At 41.0% G+C, this 27,930-nt stretch overlaps 1 protein-coding gene across 2 annotated transcripts in view; it reads right to left on the reverse strand.

Annotated features, from left to right (window-relative positions):
• Positions 1-3,739: 3,739 nt before the first annotated feature.
• Positions 3,740-27,930, reverse strand: part of LGR5 (leucine rich repeat containing G protein-coupled receptor 5) — a 175,779-nt gene continuing 151,588 nt past the window's right edge. For both annotated transcript variants that reach the window (XM_056574123.1, XM_056574124.1), the window contains exons 15-18: positions 23,586-23,711; positions 8,285-8,430; positions 7,928-8,011; positions 3,740-7,526 (exon numbers count right to left, since the gene is read on the reverse strand). In XM_056574123.1, coding sequence (XP_056430098.1) covers positions 6,451-7,526; positions 7,928-8,011; positions 8,285-8,430; positions 23,586-23,711 — 1,432 coding nt within the window. In that variant the 3' untranslated portion in view covers positions 3,740-6,450. The remainder of the gene's footprint in view (positions 7,527-7,927; positions 8,012-8,284; positions 8,431-23,585; positions 23,712-27,930) is intronic.

Genomic DNA, 27,930 nt, shown 5'->3' on the forward strand with positions numbered 1-27,930 from the left:
CTACACCTCGTTGTTCCTGGCATACCTGCCGACTGCCTCTCTTGTGTTCTTTGTTGATGTTCCACGGAATAAAGATACCAGTGCACGATGTACGGGTGAGTGCGGTTTTTTCTACATTGATCAGATTTGTAAATTACTTCTATTAAAAAATCTTAATCCTTTCAGTACTTATGAGCTTCTGAAGTTAAGGTTGTTCTTTTCTGTCTAAATCCTCTCTGATGACACCTGTCTCGGGAAACTCCCAGTTTAAAAGAGGTTTGCTATGGGGATTTTCTTCTAAACTGGGCGTTTCCCGAGACAGGTGTCATCAGAGAGGATTTAGACAGAAAAGAACAACCTTAACTTCAGAAGCTCATAAGTACTGAAAGGATTAAGATTTTTTAACAGAAGTAATTTACAAATCTGTTTAACTTTCTGGAGCCAGTTGATATATATAAAAAAAGTTTTTGCCTGGAATACCCCTTTAATATATGAGGTGTCAAGACATCCTGTAAGGCTGGGTCCACACTGCGTTTTCTCCCATACGGGAGCGCATACGGCAGGGGGGAGCTAAAATCTCGCGCTCCCGTATGTGACCGTATGCGCTCCCGTATGTCATTCATTTCAATGAGCCGACCGGAGTGAAACGTTCGGTCCGGTCGGCTCATTTTTGCGCCGTATGCGCTTTTACAACCGGACCTAAAACCGTGGTTGACTACAGTTTTAGGTCCGGTTGTAAAAGCGCATACGGCGCAAAAATGAGCCGACCGGACCGAACGTTTCACTCCGGTCGGCTCATTGAAATGAATGACATACGGGAGCGCATACGGTCACATACGGGAGCGCGTGATTTTAGCTCCCCCCTGCCGTATGCGCTCCCGTATGGGAGAAAACGTAGTGTGGACCCAGCCTAAGACTGCATTCACACCACATTTTTGCAATACAGATCCTGTATCAAGTTTTTGATGAAAAAAGGATTCCTCAAAACCGGACTAAACTGTATCAAAACGTGTGTACAAATATTAACCTGTATACGATTTGAAAAACGATGTCTGGCTGCATCCGTTTTTTTTTTTTTACAAAAAAAGTATAAGTTTTTAACTTTTCATTCTCAAACCGCTCCCAGAAAGAAAGTTCCAGAAGGTGGGTGGAACTGTCGGTGTGCACTGCGCATGTGCAATCTCAAAAACCGTATTTTGCAAACCAGATGAAACCATACGTACATACGTTCTCTACATTTCTCATTGACTCCATGTTAAAGGAACCGTATACAGTTTAAATACTGTTTTTCACCCAGACAAAAAACCTGTAATGTCCATTTATTTGTTTTAGCTTTTTCCCATTTTAGGCCCTGTTCAGACCTTGTTTTTCATGCATGATCTGTTTTCTGTGCTTTTCTTCCAGGCATGGAAGAGTTAAGCCTTTCAGGTGTGGCTATATAGGCCACATATAGTGCTAGGCAGGTGTGGCTATATAACTCCAGCTAAGTCTGTATTCTAGTTGCTGGTTATTTAGTTTAATGCCACCATGTCGGTTTGTGCAACACACTTCCATGTCTGTTTGAGCTTGCACCTTGTATTTATCTTGTGATATTATCTGAGTTTTAGCCCTGGTAAATAGTCTTGTTCATTGTAGCTTTTAGTCTGTGTTTCATTTGTCGGTTCAGGATTATGTCTGTTTAGCTTTGTCTGTGTTCACACAATGTCTGAGTCTTGCTTTTTACCTGTGCCCTGTATCTTTATATCTTGTTTGGTTTTCTGGACTCTATTCAGACTCATCCAGTTCTAGTCTTGTATCTTGAGAAATATCCTGTCAAGTATCCTGACCAGTGTTCCTCCTAGATTGTAGAGTTTTTGGTGTTCTTGTATCATTTTTTATGAAGTCCAGTTTGTATGTTCTGTTTCCCAGTGTGAACAGTGTCTTATATTTATATCCTGTATGGTTGATCTGATCTTTGTACTTGTACCTGTGTGTGAACAGTGTTCTATTTTATCCGTTCAGTTTTAGTGTTTTGGCTCTCAGTTCTTCTGCTATGCCCTTTATCTCCTGGATTCTGCTGTATACTCATATCTAGTCTTGTATAGTATAATCATGCCTAGTCTTGTTCATTTTTATCATGTCTGCCGTTTATCTTATATCCGGTTTAGTGAACTGTTTGTTAATTATTCTGTTCTGTTTGTGAGTTATATTCTGCATTGATAGTATTTGTATTCTGTCTGGTATATCTGGATGTCTAGTAGTTTTCCGTTTCTGGCCTGTGACCGACTATGTTTATTATTTGTTTTTACGCCACTGCACTTTAACGCAGGAAGGGACTGGCTCCCAGTTGTCAACTCACCATTTAGGGTGAGTGGGCAAGTAGGCAGGGAGAGCGGTTTTAGGGTCAGTTTAGGGCTCACTCTCCCTGTCGGTCTGTGACAAAACCGTGGAGGGCTATGGTTTTGGGTATGGGAAAAAAGATTGACAAAACCATACAAGACACAAAAAGTACACAACCGGTTGCATCATTTGGCATACTGTTTTCAATGGAGAGTCAATGCATATGGTTTTTAATACAGGTCCGTACAGTTTTCAAATTGAAAACGTATACGGGAACTGTATTGCAAAAACGTAGCGTGAATGCAGCCTAAGCATAACCTTTTAAGGACGGAGGGTGTATCCATACGCCCCCGTTTTGAAGTCCTTAAGGACTGAGGGCGTATGGATACGCCCGAGGGAATTCCGATCACCGCCGCTCTCCGGGCAGGGACTGGACCAGGATGCCTGCTGATATCGTTCAGCAGGTATCCCGGCATATCGCCCAGGGGGGTCCTGAGATCCCCCATGTCGGCAATCGCGGAAAATCGCAGATCAATTCAGATCTGCGATTTGTCGTAATACCGGGCTGAGATAAAGGGCTGGAGAGTTCTGAAGTGGCCAGCAATGAGTCCAGATCTAAATCCCATTGAACACCTGTGGAGAGATCTTAAAATTGCTGTTGGGAAAAGGTGCCCTTTCAATAAGAGAGACCTGGAGCAGTTTGCAAAGGAAAAGTGGTTCAACATTCCGGCTAAGGGTATGTTCACACTGCGGAATCCCCACGGAATTCCGCGAGAGTAAAAGTCCGCACAGTGAACATTACCATCAGTGTGAATGGGTTTCCCCACTGCGGAGGACAATTCCGCTGCTGAAATTGTTCAGCGCAAAGAAAGAACATGTTCATTCTTTGCGCGGAAATCTGCGAGCACTGGATAGCCGTCAATGGTGACGGCGCAGTGCCGCACGGTCCTACCACCGCCTGCCAGTCTGAATCTCCGCTCGCTGAATTCAGCGAGCGGAGATTCCGTTCACACTCTTTTTAGTGTGAACATACCCTTAGAGGTGTAAGAAGCTTATTGATGGTTCTAGGAAACGACTGATTTGTTATTTTTTTCCAAAGGGTGTGCAACCAAATATTAAGTTAAGGGTGCCAATAATTTTGTCCAGACCATTTTTGGAGTTTGGTGACATTATGTCCAATTTGCTTTTTTTCCTCCCTTTTTTTGGCTTAGTTCCAATACACACAAAGGGAATAAACATGTATAGCAAAACATGTGTTACTGCAATCCTTTTCTGTGAGAAATACTTCATTTTCTAGAAATATTTCAGGGGTGCCTACCTTTACGGCCATGACTGTATATACTTTTATCTACTATATATTGCATCATCCTACAATCAGAGGACTATACATCACATCTAGTCCTGGTTTAATAATTTAGAAATGAATCAGAATTTTCATTATTTCATTACAAATTTTATTACAAATTGCATATATTTTTGTTACACCAATATAAAAGCAAGCAGGCATTACCTATGTACAGACACTAGACTTTTATATACAGTATATACAGATAACACCCTTAGTAAAACCAATGAGCAGAATAAACATGTTGAAACTGTTTCCACTTATACCATTTGATGTTATTGTATCTTTGCCAAAGTAATAAATACAGTTCTATATTTACAAATCTCATAAAAATTAAGTATTTCTCATGTCAAAGTTACACTTATCTAATCACAATATTCCAAACATGCTTATAAAAATAAAACCTTGTATCTATTTATAGGAGAGCCTTCAACTTCATTTATATGTATTTTATACAATGTTCTGTCCATAAATGTTTCCCCATTTCCTACAAGTGATTGGATTTTAGGCCTGTTATATATAAAAAACACAAGCATCATCACCTCAGTCCATCATCCTTATCTTTTTAACTGCTTAAAGGGGTATTCCAGCTTTATACATCGTGATGTATGATTGCAGGGGTCCCGCCGCTGGGGACCCCGCGATCCCGATGCAGCTCCCGGCAGATCCCAATGCAGCCTCCGGCATTCTGTGCCGGTGCTGCCTCTGAGACGGGGACATGACGTCACGGCCAGCGGCAGAGCCCCTGCGATCATACATCTTATCCCCTATCCTTTGGATAGGGGATAAGATGTATAAAGCCGGAATACCCCTTTAAGCAGTTAAAAAAGATAAGGATGATCGAATGAGGTGTTGATGCTTGTGTTTAAATCTCTTCCAACTCCAGTACCGTTAGATTCCCACAATGTATTAATTGGAATCTAGAATGGAGTATGAGCTGGATGGCAGTGCCAACTTTAGTTTATATGGCTGTTTTGATTTTATTTAGAAAAATATGAAAACCCTATATAAAGCTATAGCGGTATGCCTGCAATAAAAAGTTTGATTGTAGCATCTGTTACCTACGTTCACATTCAGTAACGATAAGTTCCCAAGTCATGTGGAAGGAGATGGTAGACTATCTGCCCAATTTCACTAAAACACTTTATTATGCTTGTTGGGTTTGTGCTAAGATCATAGCTGCCTGTTTATCAAAATATTAAACATAAATGGATACAGGGATTGGGGTTTTGGGTCCAGTGGAGACCAATGGATTTAGAGGATGCTGCTGGGAACCTCCATGATCAGCTTTTATCAGTGGGATCAATTCATCCTGCCCTGCGGTGATAAAAAGGCATGAGACTCAGGGCCTCTATCATATTTCTCTCAGTACCTGTCATTTGCAGCAGCAGATACTGCAGAGTATGTTTTATATACAATGAAATAACATTATTGTCAAATTTAAAAGATCATGTAACACATACGGTATATTGTAACAGCTTCCTGCAAGTGCTCAAGAGTTTTATGTATACATATAACAAATGATTCAGACAGGCATACTGTATCCATGTTTAATCATTAATATTCCAGGTGTAATTTCCGTACCACATGTGGTTCTACCAAGCTGGACTAACAGCATTACAGATCCACAGGGCAGTTTGTGTTATGGAGTTGGCAAGTTTTGGGAGAAGTTAGAGCTGGTAGAAATCTATGAACTCTGGCTTTAGAATAGAAATATTAAATATTGTTAATATTATTTGTGGTTAATATGTATCTAAGTTGCTTCATTATTTACAAAATGATGAAAACCAATTATGCTGGAGTGAGAAGTTTGGCTTACTGACTCCACAGCCTGTAGATTCCTACAATGGCCTCCCAGCCCTTCCTTGACTTTTGTACAGGGCCCTGTATGTCAATCAAGGAAGGTCTGGGAGGTCATGGCAAGCAATAAGGCATGCCCGGCTATGGCGCTTGAGCAGCATGGTACCACCTTCTGGACACTTGGCTGAGAAATAAAAGCACACATCTTTTAAGCTTGGCAACCACCATCAGCTATAGGAAAGGTATAACAGCCATCCAAATGTGTCTGCAACTCTTATAGACATGAAAGATTCCCTTTAGGTGGTCACATATATTGACATGGCATAGTAAGTGCATTAGTGTTTATATAAGTTCAATTGTATTGAGAAAGTAAGCCGTCAATAGTCTTTATCTTTAACCTACCCACTGTTGCTTTAGAGGCCCAAATGACATTATTTTAAGGCTTCAGCAGTTGGTTGCAAATTAATTATTGGAAAAAAATGCTTTTTATTATGCTCAGATAACTTAAAAAGGGATTGCAGGCTTCCTTGCCAACAATGGCGGATCTGTAAAGGCAAGTGTTAGAGCAGCTTTGTATGAAACATCATTTCACACTGGGTTGTGAATCCAACAATATTGCGTCACTAGTGGTGCTCTGCATTAGATTGTGAGCTCTGCAGATAATAGATTTGAAGTCAAGCTGTTCCCTTTTTGGAGGCAGCTCTGAAGCATATTTTATGAATACTGAGGTCTTGGCAGCTGGGAGTATATTGACAACATTCTGGACATTCAGTTTTTGGTTTAATTAGAGGAAATGATGTGATGGAAAGGCAAGATGACCCTGTAAAAGATTAATGGTAAATCCTGAGGTTTATCGTTCAGGCAATATCCAAGAGAAATAGCATAGCTGATTGGTTTCATATGAATGCAGTAAAGACAAACTGATACTATTCTCTCAATAATAGTGAATAAGGAAGGCTTGTGCTTTACAGATTACAAGAGCCGGTACCGTCAGTGAGGACATGTTGTCAGTGACAAGACACGTATGTTGCAGCTGATAAAGCACAGTTTTCAGTCATTTGGTATGAAGGACTGGGTGGGTACTCGTATGAAATGCTGGAGCTTGCGAAGGTCACCAAGGCTTGTGTGGAATCACAGGACTGTTTTTCAGCATCTTCAGAATTAATAGAGGACATGCTAGTTTGTCGAGATCTGCTCCACAGCATATCTGTGCTTTTCAGACCACCAATATCTTCCTTAAAATGTGGATTGAATAGAATGTACAACAGAGGATTTAAGCATGCAGGTAATGGGATAATGAGCAGGAGGATTGATTTAATCACTTCTGGACTAATAAATGTAAGATTTAACAGTGAGGAGAAGGACAAGAAGGCCACTGGACAGTAGAGAATGCAGTTAGTGAAGAGGAGCAAAGCTATGTGCTTTACCATTGAGCAGTCCCACACATTCTCCAGTTCCCCTTTTTCCAACGTGCAGTAGAGTTTGGTATAGGCAACGGTCATTACAAGGAAGCATAGTGAGTTCAAGAGGACTAAAGCAACCATGAAGCCCATAGAGGAAGGGTCACCGAAAAGCAGTGGGAAACACAATGGAGAGGTCCCATATGTACTGCCACTCAACAGTGGTGACACTGCGATCACCAGGGAAAGACTAAAGCAAAAGCAAATAGACAACTTGACACTTACAAATGAGGATTTTGATTCAAACTTATTAGAACATTTTGCAGAAAAGCCTCGCTCAAGTGCAGCCACAGTTAGGAGAAAGATGGAGGTTTCTGCTGCAAACACGGACAAAAATCCAGTTATCTGACAACCAACTCCATTTTCCCACCAAGCCCCATACTGAGCAAATTTTCCAAAGGTCAAAGCATCAACAGTAGCCAGAACCCCACTGGAAAGGCCCATCAATGTGTTCATAATGGCTATGAGGCCAATAAGAAGCTTTATGGATGGAATATATGATAGCTGTTTGAAGACAGTGGTGATCACCAAAGCATTGCAGATAAAGGCTAGGAGAACTATCAGCCACACTCCGATCCGGATCAGCCAACTTCCAAACAGGTGGTCGCAAGGTTTGAATGGCCCTATAAAAATAACAAAATGCATTGGTATTATTACTTCGAACACAAACATTTTATATAAATCAATTTTAAACTGTCAAAAGACATTCATGGTTGTATTTGGCTAAACTCTAAAACTTTGCACACCAATAGCTAAATAGCAGGCACTCTACTGAACACATAATATGCTCAGCTCAGTCGTCTTATATCAGATGATCTGCATTTTAAGACATTGAGTAGGTGTTACATATATTTAAAAAATACAAATCTAATGACTGACAATAAAACATATATTGCATCATTTCGATATAACTGAGGTTTCTCCTTTCTAATAAACCTCCCCCGCAAGGTATTGCGGGTTTCTAAATGACAGCACTATGTTACTAGTTGATAGTTGACAGTAGGTACCACATGTTTCATTTTACCTGGTGATGGTGTACACTGCACAGAGTGAAGAGCTTTTACATCTTCTTCAAAATCAAGAAGAAAATCATCAAAGTCCCGATCATCTGAGAGGTAAATAGTTGGTATTAGTACAGTGAAGCCTCCATAACAGGAACAGGTAACTGATTAGAAATCCAGGGACCTTGCAAATGTTAGCAAGCTGTTCATTGAAAACCGTAGAATAAATTATTTCTAATGCCAACAGGAGGGGGTACCTGAAGGAATGTTATACTCTGCCACTCAGCCATGGTGACAATTTACCCACAAAGCCTCATTGTTTAGAATTATTCAGGCATATATTTTGTGGTTGTCCTTCTATTAAACAAAATGTCTCTTACCTTGTACGTGTAGTGTTCCCAAATCTTTTCGATGAAACTCATCAGCACTGCTGTTGTCATCTTTGCTCCACTGACTTGACTGTTTGAAGACACTTTCGCAGACCGCAAAGGCACAGCACTGATAGGCATACGGCATTTCCATAACCCTGCCAATATCGTAAGAGAACAGAGTCATTTTGGTGGGTTTTCAACATTTTAGCAATAAATAGTTTTCTTATATGTTACATATGTTACTGTTGTCATGATTAGGAGTTACATAAAATCAAAAAATGTTATTTCCAGGAAAGAGAACTGTTGGCAAAAGTCATAGAAAAGTGGTAACTGTAATATATAACCCTTTATCACCTGATCTCTACCAGTGCTGTAATATACTGGCGTCGAAGGTTTGTAGATAACGTCTTGGGGATCATTGCTATAGATCGGAAGTGCCATTTTGTTCATACATGTAGACCCAGTTTCAATACAAGTATACAGCAAAGTTTAGGGTTGGGGGTTAAAGGGGTACTCCGGCCCTAAACATCTTATCCCCTATCAAATGGATAGGGGATAAGATGTTAGATTGCGGGGATCCTGCAACTGGGGACCTCCACGATCTCTCCTGCAGCACCCCTGTTTCTCAGCTGCACAGTGGCTCTGTGGCTGATGACGGCTGGTGCAGAGGACAGAGTATCATGACGTCATGGCTCCGCCCCCTTGTGACGTCACTGAGGGGGCTTGCAAGACTTTGTGCAGCTGAAAAACGGGGGTGCTGCAGGAGAGATCACGGGGGTCCCCAGTGGCAGGATCCCTGCAGTCTAACATCTTATCCCCTATCCTTTTGATAGGGGATAAGATGTTTAGCGCCAGAGTACCCCTTTAAGCTGCTTCTGTCAGACATTTTTGTAAGTGGCTTATCTCCCTGAGAACAGCTGAAAGTGCACAAACCTTGGGAGGCCCCCATACAGTGTCAGCAATCAGATGGTTGGCCGGTACAGTCAAAATCAGAAGGTTTGGCCAACACATGTCTAATGTATTTGGGGGCATTTACTTTTTGCTTCAATTCCACAACTAACCTATGCAGATCAGATTTTAAGCTAACATGCACATGCAATTTTTTTTTTAGAAAGAAGTAACGGTTTCACCTTTGAAACACACAAGCAACACAACCGGTTGCCAAAGGTTAAGAATATGTTTGAAACTGCCTCAAATTATTTCTCAGGTTACTGATTATTTCTTGCTACTTAAATCCTTTCTGAATTGACTTCTTGCTTTGGCTCAAACTAATTAGTGAAAAAACAACACAAAAACTCCAAAAGTTTTTCAAAAGACACAATATGTGAGATCCCCCTCCCCTTCCTTAAACTGAATAATTATAGGGGTTTTCCCATCTGATTCCAAGTTATCTAGATCCACAGGACAGGGGATAACAAGTGGATCAGTGATGGTTAGACTGCTGAGACCCTCATGGTCTCACGAGGGGGATAAAATTGTCTGTGGAATGTTGAACAGTTAGTTTTCATGGTTGTTGTTATATACCTATGGCATAGCACATGGAGCAACTTCCATCTCTTTAAAATAGGTTGCTTCCCTTTTGTTTTGAAATAGTTAACAATGCAGGGCGGCAACCAGGATGCAATGATCTCCCTACAATGTTTTTGCATTATTTTTGAAAGACTGCATAAATATACTATATGTGTTGCATCCTTGCTGTAGTCGTAACAACATCTTCCCGAGCAGAGCGCTCATATGAAGCAGATATGTGCCACTGGGGAGTGTTGGGTGCAAGAATTCAGAGCGGTTCTATACAGTTTGCCTTTTCGGTGCTAAAAGAAGACAACAATACTGACTTATTTCACACTGACAGATGCAAATAAAGGGCTGCGTGGAATGTATTCAGCTTTCTATCACCATACAAAGACTGTATGTGTCTTCACAACATGTTATTTACTGCCTCCTCTTTGATTTTTACATGGCTATGTGACTTTTATTTGCCCTCTTAATTGCTGTTATTTTATGTAATCTTTTCTTTTAAGAACCACGGCAATTACAGCCCAATGCTCTTATAAATCTCAGCTATCTTTTGCATGTTTTCAGCAAGTGGATGATTTAATGTCCTGTTATATATTTAAATGTACAAAGGCTCAGAATGAATGTGTCACAAGCATTTCTTTCCCCTTCTGAATTATGGGGCATCACTTAATTGCAGCGAAGGAACACAGGAAACAATTATTCTGCTTTTACAAGCGCTCCTGCTTTGTATAATGTTAGACTATCTATCTGCTCACATTATTTATAAAGGTAAAGTGGTGGAACTTCATGGCTAGCCTCAACAGAAGTTGTCTTTATTAGAGCGAGTAAGTAACGGCATGTAGCTTTCTCAGTTAAGTGTATTATTACAGTGATGTTACAGGCACAGCGTGTTTAGAAAAGAGAGCTCTGATGTTCCCCATTTAAATAGAGAAGAAGATCAAAAGAAGCTAATAGTCATTCCTCAGTGCCATATTCAATGTTTGGAAGATGTTTTTTTTATTGCACTCTCATTCTTGAGGTACATAAATAGCTACTGTGTAAAAAGAGATCAATGCGAAGTGTTGGCTTCAGCATATATCTCAAGTTGATTGATCTTCCCCAGATGAAGCTATGTTGCTCTCTTTTAGCATATCTTTTTAATTTATTAACCTATACATCCTGGTCCATTTTGCGTAGCTGGATATTTTTTGCATATAACTTACACACTGATCCTCATGAATTTCATTCTCAAGAATTCTGCCGAAATTTCTAGCACTTTGGGGGAGATTTATTAATCTTTTTTGTACTTGTCTTTGGTCTAAATTGCGTGTTTTTTTTGTTTTATTTTGGGATATGCATATTGTTTTGACGCATTTTTATTAACTTACAATAAAAGTGATTTCTCTATGTAGGCCCCTTTACATGCAGTGGTCATTGATTTATTTTTGTGATTTTTTAAAATGAGCAAAATTACAACACAAGTGTGGAAAAAAAACCACGCAAACACAGATCACCTTCAGTGCTGCTCTAGAAACTTGCTTTACAAAGTGAGAAATGGTGTTGTGACAGAATTTACTTAATTTTGTTGGACTTGCGCATTATTTATTACAAATAGATAAATTATGCATGTGTCCGCAACAAAAGTGACTTTAAAAATGACATACAAAACAACTCAGTAATAAATCTCCCCCATTATGTTCAATAGGATTCCGCTGTCCATTTCACATGCGGAATTTCCATGGTGGACATTTTAAATTTCGCACAATTGTAAATGCTGTCATTAAAAATTTGCTGAATTGTGGGCGGAATCCCACTGAACTCAATGGGGCTTAAAATTTTGGCAGAATATTGTGCTATTGTGTTTTCAGCACATTCAACGCTATTCCGTTCAGCAAGCTTAGCTTAGGATACTTTCTCTACAACAAAGGTCCTTATTTACTGGGAGTAAAGTGTAGTTTTCTTTGCAGGTTTTCCTGACAGGTATTTTTGCATGTTATTTGCTATATTGCACTTTTCCATAAGTTTTGCTTTTTATTCACATGCTTTGAGCTGTTGGGGTTCCAGAGTTCAAATCCACCACGACCCCTTTTCAGAGACACTCCCATTTTTTGGGTTATATGAGTTAAGTGGAGAGTTAATGTTTTTTTTTGTCACAAATTCTGTCACATGAAACATGTGGCTCAAAAACCCTACCAAATTTACAAATCTACTCAGAAAATCTTTTGTAAATGAGGTCCGGTGGTTCCAAATTAGGGTGTCTACAGCTAGTGCAAAACTACAACTTCCAGCATGCCCAGATAGCCTTTGGCTGTCCAGGCGTGCTGGGAGTTATAGTTTTGCAACAGCTGGAGGCACCTTGGTTGGGAAACACTACTCTACAGGCCGACACTTGCGTGTCTTATAACCACCTGTACACTGAAGATCAATCATGAACATGAATATGATTGATCAAAGCTATTATCAAAGTTCCAGCATTTAAACTCATTGGGGGACATTTATCAATGATTTAACCCTTTTTTTTATCCCTTATATTTTGATGCATAATTTTGCGCAGTGTCACTCATTGCGTCTTTTTTGGTGGAACATTTTCAGATGTTGTCTATTGTTCATGCACTGTGGAGCGAAAAATGCAGTAGACACTAATTTATTACCTGCGCAAGGTTTGTTTACGCTGTCAAACTTTGCACATTGCCAACATTTTTTATGCAAATATAGAACACCAAGGAGACCACATACCAAAGAGTCAGAAAGCATTAACTGCTTCACTGTATGGTCACCAAAAGGTTTCATTCACCTGGCCGTTGTATCAGCCGCCTGCAGACTCTTGCAGCCAGACTACTACTCTCATCATGGAACAGACTCCTTTCCATGATGGGAGTAGTAGTTCCCTGGCTGTGGGAGTCTGCAGGAAGCTGGGGAGGCTAAGTTAGTGTTTGTACTACTACCCCCATCATGGAACAGAGTCTGTTCCATTTTGGGGGTAGTAGTACAGGGAATAAGGGATTGATCGCATGAAGCGATCAGCAGTTATAAAGCAGGGGAGCGGCTGGCATGCTGCGCTCCCCTGAGATGTATAGACTACTGTGTAAACTTTCATTTTGAGATCCCCCACCGGGAGCCCTGAATGGCCAGCACAGAGGAGCAATTCAGGGCTCCCAGCGGGGTTTCTAAACTACTACTTTGACCCCCAAATGTATGCTCTCATGCATATTTATAATAATTCATTGGCCCCAGTGTGTTTATAATAATTCATTGGCCCAGGTGTGCTTATCCTTATCCCCCCCAGTGTCCTTATTTCCCCTCCTGCTACCTGCTCCACATCTTCTTGGAGCAGGGCAGCAGCGGGGACATGTCGGGAACGGGCGGTGGTGAATAAATGAATGAAGCCGACATGTCCTGCATGGGGGCTTCATTCATTCATGTAAGCAAACTGGGGCCAATGGATACACAATGGGGGTCAATTAATTATTATAAATATGCATGGGGGCATACATTTGGGGGTCAAAGTAGTAGTTTACCTGAATGGCTCCTTGGTGCTGGCTATTCAGGGCTCCCAGCTGGGGAATTCAAAATGAAAGTTCACACAGTAGTATATACATTGCAGGGGAGCGCAGCATGTTGCCCGCTCCCCTGCTTTATAACTGCTGATCGCATCGGGTCTCAGAAGTGAGACCCGGTGCTATCAATCCTTATCCCCTGTACTACTACCCCCAACATGGAACAGACTATGTTCCATGATGGGGGTAGTAGTACACACACACACTAATGTAGCCTCCCCAGCCGCCGGCAGCTGGGGGAACTACTACTCCCATCATGGAAATTAATCTGTTCCATGACGGGAGTAGTGGTAGTCTCTCAGCACTGCAGGAGTCTGCTGATGTCACCTCTTCTGAGCATGCTCAGAAGTAATAACAGTTCAGAAACAGACAGTATAAACCGGGGAAAATGGATGACATTAAAGGTTCATCTGTTTGCCATAGACTTCAATGTTAAATTTACAATATCGATTTCTATTCCGTTATTTTTGATGGGAGAAAAAAGGCATCTATTAACGGATGCAGACGGCAGTGTGAACGAGCCCTAAGAATATCACTGTATGTGCAGGGAGGGAGGAGATACGGCTGTTAGGTCTATCTATATGTGTGATCATGTGTATGCAGCGGAGCTGAGTGTGTGATTGTGTGTATGCAGCAGTGCTGAGTGTGTGATTGTGTGTATGCAGCAATGCTGAATGTGTGATTGTGTGTATGCAGCAGAGCTGAGTGTGTGATTGTGTGTATGCAGCAAAGATGAGGGTGTGATTATGTGTATGCAGCAGAGCTGAGTGTGTGATTATGTGTATGCAGCAGAGCTGAGTGTGTGTATGCAGAAGAGCTGAGTGTGATATTGTGTATGCAGCAGAGCTGATTGTGTGATTATGTATATGCAGCAGAGCTGAGTGTGTGCATGGTCATGCTTACACATAATCACACATTCAGATCTGCCTCATACACATGCCACACACTAATTTCTTCTACATGTACATGATCACACACTCAGCTCTGGTACATGTACGTAGTGTTTACCAACCAGGGTGCCTCCAGCTTTTGCAAAACTTCAACTCCCAGCAGCAAGTTTGGCAACACTTGGAGGCATTCTTGCTGGTAAACACTGATAGAGAGGTAAGGGGACAGATTGTTTGGCAAAATTATATATTATTTAAACCCAAACATTCTGTGTACTTTATAAAGATTTATGATTTTACTATTGTGCAGAGTTTTGTTTGACACACACTACTGTTCCGGCACTTCTAGCTATGTAAGCAGTGTACTGTGGGAAAATGCCACAGATCTGTGAAGTGTGAGGTAGAGAAGAAGTGTATGGCAGAGCGAGGGGGCATTTCTATATTTGCACAAAATTTATAAAAGGACATGCACAACTTTTGTAAATTTTTAGCAAGAGTGTAAATTAGACAAGCAGTGTAAAAGGGTAGATCTGTGTCTACAATAGACACCTAATGATAAATCTCCCCGATTGGGGGGGAAGCTAGTCTTAACTTAGTGCACTGGAGTAAGATGTGTCCGATGCGCAAGCCTCTCAGTAAATAATGAGCACCTTGCTCACTATCCATGCATCACAATTAGAAATCTACTAAAGCTAGAGTAGATTTATGGCATTAGCAATGTGAAATCCGCCATGTCATGGTCAATGTAAGAAGGGAAAAAGTTATATTAACCCCTTAGGAACGCAGCCCATTTTCACGGACCAAGCCCTTTTTTGACCACTCTCACTTTATGCATTAATAACTCTGGGATGCTTTAACTTTTCACTCTGATTCAGAGATTTGTTTTTTCGTGACATATTCTATTTTAACAAAGTGGAAAATTGTCATCGTTACTTGCATCCTTTCTTGGTGAAAAATCCAAAAATGTCATGAAAATTTTGAAAATGTTACCATTATAGCTTTGAAACTCTCTGCTTGTAAGGAAAAAGGATATTCCAAATAAATGATTTATTGATTCACATAAACAATGGGGGAGATTTATCAAAACCTGTGCAGAGGAAAAGTTGCTCAGTTGCCCACGGCAACCAATCAGATTGCTTCTTTCATTTTTAACCAGGTCTCTGCAAAATGAAAGAAGCCATCTGATTGGTTGCTATGGGCAACTTGGCAACTTTTCCTCTGCACAGGTTTTGATAAATCTCCCCCAATATCTCTACTTTATGTTTGCATCATAAAGTTGACATGTTTTTACTTATCAAACACATTAGAGGGCTTCAATGTATAGCAGCAATTTTCCAAATTTTCATGAAAAATTCTAAATCTGAATTTTTCAAGGACCATTTAAGTTTAAAGTGGATCATAGAAACTGCACCCCTCAAAGTATTCAATATGATGTTCAGAAAGTTTGTCAACCCTTTAGGTGTTTCACAGGAATAGCAGCAAAGTGGAGGAGATAAATCAAAATCTAAATTTTTCACACTATGTTCATGTAGCCGCATTTTTTTTTTCATTTCTACAAGGGGTATAGGGAGAAAAAGCCCCCCAAAGTCTGTAGCCATATTTCTCTAGAGTATGGAAATACGTCATATGTTGACATAAAGTGTTTTGCGGTCTCACAACATGGCTCAAGAGGGAAATAGCAACTGTGGGATTTTGGAGAGCAAATTTTGCTGTCATGGTTTTTGGGAGCATATTGCATTTAGGAAGCCCCCATTTGCAAGAACAGCAAAAAAAAAAAACTCAACATGGTACACTATTTGGAAAACTATACCCCTCACCATGCGGACCATGTACATTTGAAGCCTAAATTTGTGATTTGCACATGGGTGGCCGATAGTTACAGGGCATTGACATAAACACAAAAAAAAAAAAAAAAAAACCCACCCCATTTTGGAAACTAAACCCCTCAAGGAAGGTTATGAGGGGTACAGTGAGCCTTAACACCTTACAGGTGTTTGACGGGTGTGTGTTGAACTCGGACGAGAAAATGAAAAATTAGATTTTTAACACTAAAATTATGGTGTCACTCCAAATTTTTCATTTTCACATGGTGTAATAGGAGAAAATGGACCCCAAAATTTGAAGCCCAATTTCTCCTGATTAAGGAAATGCCCCATATGTGGATGTAAAGTGCTCAGCTGGCGCACTACAGGTCTCAGAACAGAAGGAGCGCCATTGGGCCTTTGGAGAGAGAATTTTGCTGGAACTGAAGTCGGGGGCCATGTGCGTTTACAAAGCCCCCATGGTGCCAAAAATGCAGAAACCCCCCACATGTGACACCATTTTGGAAACTACACCCCTCAAAGACCATTACAAGGGTTACAGTCAGTACTTACTCCTCACAGGTTTATTGAACAGTGGGATGTAAAAATCAAAAATTTTATTTTAAACACTAAAATGCTGGTGTTACCTCAAATTTTTCATTTTCACATGGAGTAAAATTTGAAGTCCAATTTCTACCGAGTAAGGAAATGCCCCATATGTGGACGTAAAGTGCTCTGCTGGCGCACTACAGGTCTCAGAACAGAGCGAGCGCCATTGGGCTTTTGGAGAGAGAATTTGGCTGGAATTGAAGTCAGGGGCCATGTGCGTTTACAAAGCCCCCATGGTGCCAGAACAGCGGAGCCCCCCCCACATGTGACCCCATATTGAAAACTACACCCCTCACGGAATGTTTTAGGGGTGTAGTGAGCATTTACACCCCACTGGTGTTTGACAGATCTTTGGAACAGTGGGCTGTGCAAATTATTCATTTTCACGGACCATTGTTCAAAAAATCTGTCAGACACCTGTGGGTGTAAATGCTTACTGCACCCCTTATTAGATTTTGTGAGGGGTGTAGTTTTCCAAAATGGGGTCACATGTGGGGGGTTCACTGTTCTGGCAGCATGGAGGCTTTGTAAACGCACATGGCCTTCAATTCTAGCCAAATTCTCTCTTCAAAAAACGAATTTTGCTCCTCCTCTTCCGAGCATTGTAATGCGCCCGCAGAGCACTTTATGTCCACAAGTGGGGTATTTTCTTACTCAGAAGAAATGGGGTTACATTTTTTGGGGGGCTTTTTCTCATTTCCATTTGTGAAAATGAAAAATTTGGGGTAACAAGCATTTCAGGGAAAAAAATGAAATGTTTAATTTTCACATCCAACTTTAACGAAAATTCATCAAACACCTGTGGGGTGTAAATGCTCACTGCACCCCTTATTACCTTCCTTGAGGGATTTAGTTTCCAAAATGGGGTCACATGGGGTGCTTTTTTTTTTTTGCTTTTATGTCAGAGCCCTGTAACTATTGCCCCCCCTGTGCAAATCACCAATTTAGGCCTCAAATATACATGGTGTGCTCTCACTCCTGAGCCCTGTTGTGCGCCCGCAGAGCACTTTACGTCCACATATGGAGTATTTCCATACTCAGGACAAATCGTGGTACAAATTTTGGGGGTCTTTATTTCCATTTACCTCTTGTGAAATGTAAAGGTCAACACCAGTATGTTAGTTAGTTAGCTAACATGCATGCTGGTGCAGCCAACTTTTCCTTTTCATAAGGGGTAAAAGTTGAAAAAGCCCCCCCAAATTTGTAACACAATTTCTCCCGATTACGGAAATACCCCACATGTGGCCCTTAATTGTTGCCTTGAAATACGACAGGGCTCTAGGGATTAGGGATTTGCATAGGGGCAGGGTTAAAGAGTTACAATTGCCTCTGCCACCTAAAATACCCTGTGACAGTGTTTTCCAAACTGGGTGCCCCCAGCTATTGCAAAACTCCCAGCATGCCTGACCAGTCAATGACTATCCGGCAATGCTGGGAGTTGTTGTTTTGCAACAGCTGGAGGCTCAATTTTGGAAACAGTACTATTTTTATAAGGGAGGGGGATGCCAACAGTGTAAAGGGTGAGTAGTGTATATATAGTGTTTTACTCTTTATTTTGTGTTAGTGTACTGTTTTTAGGGTACATTCACATGGGTCGGCAAGTCCTGTGCTTGTAGTTTGAGCTGCCGTAGCTCAAACTTGCAGTGGGTAACTCACTGTAAACCCCTGCCCATGCGCAAACTAGCTGTTGCAAAATTACAACTCCCAGCATGCGCTCACAGACCGTGCATGCTGAGGGTTGTAGTTATGCAACAGCTGGAGGCACACTGGTTAGGAAACACTGAGTTAGCTAACAGACCCTAATTCAGCATTTCTCAACCAGTGTGCCTCCAGCTGTTGCATAGCTACAACTCCCAGCATGCATGGTCTGTCAGTGCATGCTGGGAGTTGTAGTTTTGCAACAGCTGAAGACACACTGGAGCGGAAACACTGAGTTAGGTAACAGCCCCTAACTCAGTGTTTCTCAAGCAATGTGCCTCCAGCTGTTGCAAAACTACAACTCTCAGCATGCATTGACTGCCGAAGGGCATACTGGGAGGTGTAGTTATGCAACAGATTAAGATACACCACTACAACTCCCAGCATGCCCTTTTGTTGTCCGTGCATGCTGGGAGTTGTAGTTATGCAACAGAAGCGGTTCCATAACTAAGCATGCACAGACAGCCAAAGGGCATGCTGGGAGTTGTAGTGGTGTGCCTCCTGCTTTTAGCAACAACTCCCAGCATGCACAAAAGGGCATGCTGGGAATCGTAGTTATGCAACAGCCAGAGGCACACCACTACAAGGGCATTCTGGGAGTTGTAGCTGCGGGCCTCCTGCTGTTGCATAACTACAACTCCCAACATGCCCTTTTGTGCATGCTGGGAGTTGTTGCTAAGCAACAGCAGGGGGCACAGCCTTATCTCCTGCTGCTGAGAGATCTCCATGCCTGCTGCTGCCGAGCTGCTCCTCCGGTCCTGGGGCCCCGATCCCGCCGCTGGGGATTAGGGCCCTCCACTGCCGGTGTCCACTCCCGGTATCCGCTCTTGCCCTCTGGAAGAGGGGCGGAGCAGGTGCTGTTAGTGACACCCCCAGCAGGAGCCCTGCTGTCTAAGGGTGATTGGGGCTGTCTCGGACAGCCCCAATCCCCTTTTTTTTCAGGGTCACCGGAGACCCGTTTGACCCGGAGTCGCCGCTAATCGCCGGTCTGAATTGTCTCAGGACCCCCCAGGCCTTCGCACGGGATGCCTGCTGAACAATTTCAGCAGGCATCCCGTTCCAGTCCCCGCCCGGTGAGCAGGGGAAACCGGAAAACCGCAGGGCGTACCTGTATGCCCTTCGACCTGAAGGCCCTTTGTCCGTAACAGTTTAAAACCTGTCACTGGAAAAACCTTTAATGTGACCCCAACCAATCCATAAAATGATCAAGGAAAAAATCTTGTGGCTATGCACTTCTCTCTCCACTCTATGTATACGAGAAGGATGATCTCAGACTTAGGTTATGAGTTCATCTTAGTCATGTGACACACAGCTGGGACGGTCTCACGAGAAACGCATTTCTCCCACCTCACTCTAATGATCGGTTGGGGTCTGAACACTCAGACCCTTCCAGATAAAACTTTCGATACGTGTCTATGACATATAATTTTTTTTTATAATGAAATGTAAACTTTAAAGGGGTACTCCGCCCCTAGACATCTTATTCCCAATCCAAAGGTTTAGAACGCCGGCTGCTGCACCGGAGGTTCGTGACATCATGGCCACGCCCCCTCGTCACATCACGGCAAGTCTATGGGAGGGGGTGTGACATAACGAGGGGACATGGCCATGGCGTCAGCGCTGCATCGCTAGTCATCAGGCACGGATCAAAGTTTGTTCTGTGCACCTGACGACTGCGGTGCCGCGATCAGATATCTTATCCCCTATCCTTTGGATAAGAGATAAGATGTCTAGGCGCAGAGTACCCTTTTAAGCACAATAGCCTAATCTTGTTCTGGAAAAAACTATTGATTTGTAAGGTGTAATTAATAAGCTGTTGGCAGAAATTTGTTGTAGATGCAAACTTAATAGCAAAACTAAAGAACAAAATAGTAAAAAGTACATCACACAAATTGCTATAATTTTTTTTTTTTAGAAATTGTGCATATATTTTGTATCTAATATTAAGTCTGTACAACAGTGTTTCTCTTACTGGGATCCTCTGAAGGTGGTCAGGGGTTCCCCATAACACAGCAGCATTAATACTTACTATTGCAGTATGGATGATAAACTGATTTAGAAGCAGGAAAAATAAGGGGTTCCTTGGACATTTTTAGGGGTTCCCCTGTAGCAATAATGTTGTACATTATTGAAGACAAGGAATAGTCATATATTAATATTCAAGTAATTCTATGGTCAATATAAAATCTGAAACATGAGACTTACTGACTAAAAATGTTTATTTTATTTGCCTTAAGGAGCAGTGCCAAAGTAGTAAAGTATTGACCATGTATTGGTATTCATCATGGCTGATTGTGTCCCCCAACCCTCCAAATGAATAAATAGCCTGTACACATTGTACAGTATTTACTTTACCCAACTTTAGTTTATTAAAAATCTGGTTGACCAAGAAGATGTCTTCAAATTTAGACTCACTTTAAAGGGGTTGTGCGCTGCCCTGCAGTTCGGAGCTCCACTCACAGCGTCCGGAAGTTCATTACTCCGAATGCTGTGTGCGGGCTTCCGTGTTCGCAGCCGCTGGGCGTGGCGTCACGCCCGGCCCCTTCGTGACATCTCGCCCGCCCCCTCAACGAAAGTCTATGGGAAGGGGGCGCGACCACTGGTGTGACGTCACGAGGGGCGGGCGAGACGTCACGAAGGGGCCGGGCGTGACGTCACGCCCGGCGGCTGCGAACACGGAAGCCCGCACACAGCGTTTGCAGTAATGAACTTCCGGACGCTGTGAGCGGAGCTCTGAACTGCAGGGCAGCGCACAACCCCTTTAAAGTGGTTCTAAACTTTATTTCTGTCAGAAATACACAAATGGGCAAGTTTCCTATTATGGGGTTGTACTTTCCTCATATAAGACAAAGGAAAGAAAGGGTACAAATTCAGATTAAAAACATTTTAATCTCCATAGTCTTAAATGGCTCTATAATAGAATAGACTTATCACAGATCAACTCATCTCGATCTTGTTTTATACTAATATACAAATCATTGTATTATAGTTCACTTATGATACTGTCCGCTGTTTTATTATTTTTTTGAGTAGCTTCTAAATATCTTGCAGAACTCAGAGATGGTAACAGATAAAAATTCCTAGTTTACACTTCTTTTGAATACATACATAAGGGTTATATCATAAAGTGACGCAGTTGGATTTGTAGTTGAACAACTTTACTTCTAAAAACTAGAACCCTTGTAAAAGGTATTACTCGTGCAGTGCATGGGCCAACTTAATGTGGTAAAATGTATCATATGTTAATGCGGTCTGGTGTTAGGAAATAGCTGTTTGTACACAACAGCTGTTCATTAAGGCGACATGAAGCCAGCCTGGCAGCACATCATAAAGGACATGGGCCATAAAATGTGGCGTGATCATTGGGTAATGATATAGTCAATATATGTGAAGCCTTATTCCTAGGCAATTCTCCTTAGTTTTCTGTAAATAAAGGTGCCTGTGATGAGTAATTGGACTTGTAGTCACAGTCACATTAGTCTTTGTTTTACCAATGTATAAGAATGTTGATGATGGCAAGTTTCAGCACTAGTGAGATTAATGGGACGTTAGAGCGTGCTAGCTATTGTATAACCTTCTGCTCCAGTACACAATGTGGTAGACATATTTCTTTATGCTATTCATTGTAATTGAGCGATAAATTACGTAGACGATGTATTAAAACAAAAGTGTGTTATAACATGCCTTTACAGTTATTTGTTCGAGGCACTCTAGGTCCCTATTCTATTGTGCATGAAAAATGTATTTCAAATACAACTCTCCTTTCACATTTACTACAATAGTAGTGAGGTCCTGATGACAGTTTAATAGAGTATCTGAAGTATAAGGTAAAATATGAGAAGAGTGAACCTTAAAAAGGAAGAATCTAGAAACATATAAAAATGCTTACATTCAGGTAACAGAGATAATAAAGGGTGGAATGTTCCTGGGAGTAGTAGCCCAGGGGTGCACAATGGACTGTATAATGCCTTCTCAGAGTACATAAAAACAGAACTTTTTTTTTTTTTTTTACTTTAGCTTCACAACTCTGAGCAACCTTTGCACTAGATAAGAAAAAGCTCTACAACATCATTATATGGCAACTCCACATAATGTAGCAATAATTCATATCCATATGCAAGAAAGATTCAAAGTGATGTCATTCTGTGATGTTATTCTGCATCAATGAACCATGGTAACAATGGCAAGCAGACTGTCAGTCTGCTAGGAAAGTACTACATGCTGTCTATATTACAGCATCAGTGTTTTTAGCATAATTGCTGGATTGATGTTATCTCACCGCCCTAGATGTAATGCCTTTGGCAGTAATATCTCCACTGACCAGAAATATCACACTTTCTAAGCAAAGGGAATATACTTTTATCGGATGGCAATATTTTAATCTGAATCTGGCTCTTGGTTTTTTTAGAGGTCCTTAAAAAATAAAAAATAAATGCTGATGCCATTTTTAATTATTTATCTTTTGCTTTTGCACTAGTTTTGGTAAATCTCTATCCACAAAGGACTACATACAAAGGTATCATGGGCCACATGCTTTTCTAGCATTGCAGGTTGCACAGGTTGTGAAATATATACAGGGTGATTGAAAAAGGATGGTACAAAATGATAGCCTCAGTATTTATCACCAAGAAAACATAACACCAATGTATTCTACTGGTGACACGAAAGATGTCTAGGTAATAGTCCAATTCTGTCCAGATGCATGGCAGCATATCCTCGGATATAGTCTTCACTGTTTCAGTCACGTGTTGTTCAGATTATGTGGCTGGGGGCAGATACACTTGATAGTCCTTGATGTAGCCCCACAGGAAAAAGTCGCAGGGTGTTAGATCTGGCGATCGTGAAGGCCAGCGCCACACTAAATGGTTTTTCTGGCCCCAAATTTTAACGTTATGGCAATTGACCTTCCCACTAGGTGAAATGTAGCCTCATCAATGAACACCTGTGGCATCTGTAGTTCCATTCTAGTCAGTATGGGTTGGCTCTGATTTTCAGTCACTGGCCATGTACCACTGATGTTACCGTAACTCCAGGCTTTAAGTTTGCACCATTCTTTTAGAATCACCCTGTACAGGTGGACAATACTGTACCTCACAATAAGCATGATTAAGTTTCATAAATACCGTATATGGTTTAAAAAGTTACATGTTTAAATCACATAAAAAATCCTATATTGCCCTTTGTAAGGGTTTAGGACCCTACATGCAAACTTACTGACCACATGTCTGTGATTCTGCACATATTACAATTACTTGCTTACCTGAGCTTTGGGAAATGTTCTGATGGAATCAGTTCTTGTAGAGCAGTATTTCCTGTTAATTTTAGATGAGTCAAACCATGTAGACCAGTAACAGGGAATGAAGTCAAACGGTTTGAAGAAAGATCCCTGTGAAGAAGGAAAATATGGAAATTATTTTTTTTTTTTAAATAAATGTGGACACTTTTAAAGCAAGCATGTGTGCAAACAACTCAAAACGTTCAAGGGAAACTGACGACAGGGTCACTGCACTAACCTGAATATACGATAATTGGGGATGACCATGTTGTTAACACTTTTTACCGGTGTAAAATGGGTGCTGCCATTCATTAGATATTCATCTTGTTGGTAGTAATTGCACTGGTGGCGGCTGCAACTGTGTGTGCAAAGCTTTCTTCCGACTGTTCTGATGATAACCCTGCTATCTTCTGGTGATAACCCTATATGAGGAGTATTATAGCGGCCTGAAGAGATTCATAGAATCCATCCTGGACTATCATCGAGCTGAGCTGTCTCAGCTATACTACCCACTGTTTGTCCACATGTATCTGGAGCTTGTATACAATCAATATGAAAATGAATATTCATTCCTCTTCATCAGCAAGTCTGTGAAGGGGTGAAGTTATGAGCAAAAAATGGTGGGGTTATTGTTGGAGTGGGCGGGGGAGAACTTTGCACATACAATTTGCTGCCTCCAGTGCAGTTACAGGAAAACGATCATCCTGTTCACCCACACTAAACCCAATACACTGGGTTATAGTGTGGGTGAACAGGAGTCCGTTGAGGGGCCACTTACTAACATATGTCCCCCTCAAGATCCTCTTCTATCTTCACTGAATTGCGTGCTGGAGGCGGGCCCTATCGCCTCTATTTGCATATTCATCAGCGCTGGTCTCCACGTCCTAGTTCTGGTCACGTGAGCCCATGCGCCTGAGCGCTCACTTGACCAGCACTAGGACGTGGAGACCAGCAATACACCCGACAGGGCCCGCCTCCAGCATGCAATTCAGTGAAGATAGAAGAGCGTCTTCGGTCGGACATAACTCTGGACCTAAGGTACTTACTGTATGTTAGTAAGTGACCCCTCAACGGACTCCTGTTCACCCACACTATAACCCAGTGTATTGGTTTTAGTGTTGGTGAACAGGATGACCGTTTTCCTTTAAGAAGAAAATACTACACTAGAAACAAGATGAATATATCCTGAATGGCTTCAGCAATTTTTACCTCCATATTCATGTTCGTGTGGTGATCCTGCTGTCAGTCTCCCTTTAAAATGGTTGTACTATATAACAGAGCCAAAGTTTGGTGATTAAACTTATTTTTTTTTTTTTTAACTTAAATATATTGTAATATTTCTGTTCTTAGCAAAGCAAGAGCATTTTTATTGTCTGTCACTTAAAACTACCTTTTTTACACCTACTTAAAACACGCTCTTAAATGATAGGTGGTCATTGTTAATTCAAAAGTGATAAATTATATGGCTGCTCTTTATGATATCACATTATAACAAAAATGCTGTTTACTTATTTTAGTTTCTGGTGGGACTATAATGTGGTTTTAATAAGCATGATGAAAGTCCTAAGGCTACAGGTAAACATAGGGGAGATTCATCAAAACCTGTCCAGAGGAAAAGTTGCTGAGTTGCCCATAGCAACCAATCAGAATGCTTCTTTAAACTTTGCAAAGTCCTCTAAAAAATGAAAGAAGCAATCTGATTGGTTGCTTTGGGCCACTCAACAACTTTTCCTCTGGACAGGTTTTGATAAATCTCTTCTATATTATAGAAGAAAATGACTAAAGAAAGGTGGCAGAACTCTCTTTCCTATTGTAAATCTCAGAGCTAATGATTATTTTTTATTATTTATGTTTGACAGCACATGCAAAACACCCTTCACATACTTTTAGGGCTAGCTAATGTTTTGAACTTTTCATAGTTTCACTTTGCTGTCAACACATAGATGAATCTCAGGAAACCATACAGACAAACATTTTCAAGACTTGACTGGTACAGATGCGTATGTTAAAAAAAACACTGAAAAAAAAGTGTGACACTGCATAGGTAGAGGCTATCGATCACAAAAGAGATCAGTGTAAAAACATTTTTCATAAAAAAATGTTGATCTTTATTTTTCTTTTATGACTACTTTAAATATTTGTTGCATAATTAAATGAAAATGTATTGGTCTTTATTGGGCTAGATTTTCACTTTTTTCTTTTTTGGCAAAAACAGCAATAAAATAGCCAAACTACCACACAGCATTTTTTCTTGCCAAAAAGCCAGATGTTAGCTGAAAGTCAATAGGGATTTGTGAAACGCCAAACCCACTTGACGTTTTTTCTTTTGGTGTTTTATCACTCATTATGGAACTTTTTTTTGTCAGTTTTGGGCTCAGTGGCGGTTTTGCAAAATTGCAGCGTGCTAAGACTATGGCACTTTTGCTGGCAAAATGTTATAGACTCAGCATCTACAGAGTTAAGTAGTGATGCATAACATCTCTACTTACTTCCACTGCTGGCGATACAGTGCTGCAAAACTACAACTCCCAGTATTCCTAGATAGCCATTGGCTTTGAAATGCAGGGGGTTGTAGTTGAGCAAGAGCTGGAGGCTCTCTGTTTGGCAAACACTTCTTTATGCACTTTTTGGGCACCCTCTCCAGGTGAAAGCACCCAAAATGTACTAACCCATTTTTGTGCTTTTTTTTTTTCTAGTTTCAGGTACGTTTATGCAGTGAATTACAGCGGATTCCATGAACTACGACGATGACCAACCTTTTTTTCCCCCCAAATAAAATGGTTAAGGAGGGCTGTTTGGGAGGATTTAAAAAAAAATAAAAAATATATATATATATATATATATATATGTATGTGTTTTTTATTTTTTTTAATTTTTTACTGGCTTAGTAATGGAAGACGTCTCATGGGTGGAGTCCATTACTAATCCGAGGCTTAGTTTTAGCCATCAAAACAGCTAGTGCTAACCCCCAATTATTACCCTTGTACCACCGCCGAAAATCGCATTTCTGGGCCTAGACAGTAACAGGCTGGCGATATTTAGGCTGGGGAGGGTCAAAAATAATGGTCCTCACCCATCCGGGGAATATCATGAGGTTGCTGCTTGGTTAGTATCTGGCTTATACTGCAAAAAGGGGGAAACCCCACAAGATTTTTTTTTTTTTCCAAAAACAAAGTTCATAAAGCAGTGTTTCCCAAACAGGGAGCCTCCAATTGTTGCTAAACTACAACCCTCAGCATGCTCAGACAGCCAAAGGCTGTCTGGGAAAGGTGGGATTTGTAGTTTAGCAACAGCTGGAAGCTCCTTGTTTGGGAAACACTGCCATAAAGGATCTGTTCATATTATACATTTTAACATGCGTTTTTCAAACAAAAATGAACTGAGCCTCACTTACCTATTATGGTTCCTGCCTGCAGCCCCGCCTCTAGTAATGATGTCCCTAGAGGCGAAGCTACAGACAAGAAAGAGGGTTGGTAGGTGAGGCTCAGTTCACATTGTGCATTTTTAGTATGCTCTTTTGTTCAAAAAAGGCATGTTAAAAATGTATAATGTGAACATATCCTTTCTGGCTACACCGGAGCAGTGATCTGTATAGATAAGTGCTATTAACTCCTTAGGGGGTATATAGTATACAGCCATCCCTTCCTGGAAAACCCATTTGATTCTTTCTGCACCAAGGACTATCTCATACGTCATGGCACAAAGGCACTTTGAGTGCCGAGGACATATTAGATACCCCCTAGCTCTATCATAGTGTTCCGGGACCCTGCTTTCTGCACCTGATCTTGGTCTTGCTTTAAAGCCAAGAATCTTAGCTCTTGATATTACAGTTGGAGACAAAGCCTGAGGAAGTACAATCGGGCAGTGATAGACACATATTCATAAAGCCATCATCACCCAACCACACTTCTACAGTCTTAAAACAAGACCAATATCTCGTCTCTAGATTTTATACAGCCTAAGATACCACAGGTAAATTGTGAGCTGTATAACAACATAACAGTGCAGTTACACATTAAAGGGGTACTCTGGTGGAAAACAAATGGAAAATGTTTTTAAATCAACTGGTACCAGAAAGTTATAAAGATTTGTAAGTTACTTCTATTTAAAAATCATAAAGGGGTATTCCAGGATTTTTTTTTTATTTGACTAAGCTACAGGGGCTGTAAAGTTAGTGTAGGTCATAATATGGTGTCCGTATCTGTGTGTGACGGTGATATCACAATTTTTCTGTGATTTTTACCCCAATATTTATTTTTAACAGCATACAAAATGACTCAGATCTCAGAATGCTGTTCATGTGAACAACGCCTCCCCCTCACTGTCTCTA

This window comes from Hyla sarda, chromosome 4 (assembly GCF_029499605.1).
Source record: "Hyla sarda isolate aHylSar1 chromosome 4, aHylSar1.hap1, whole genome shotgun sequence".
NCBI lineage: Eukaryota > Metazoa > Chordata > Amphibia > Anura > Hylidae > Hyla > Hyla sarda.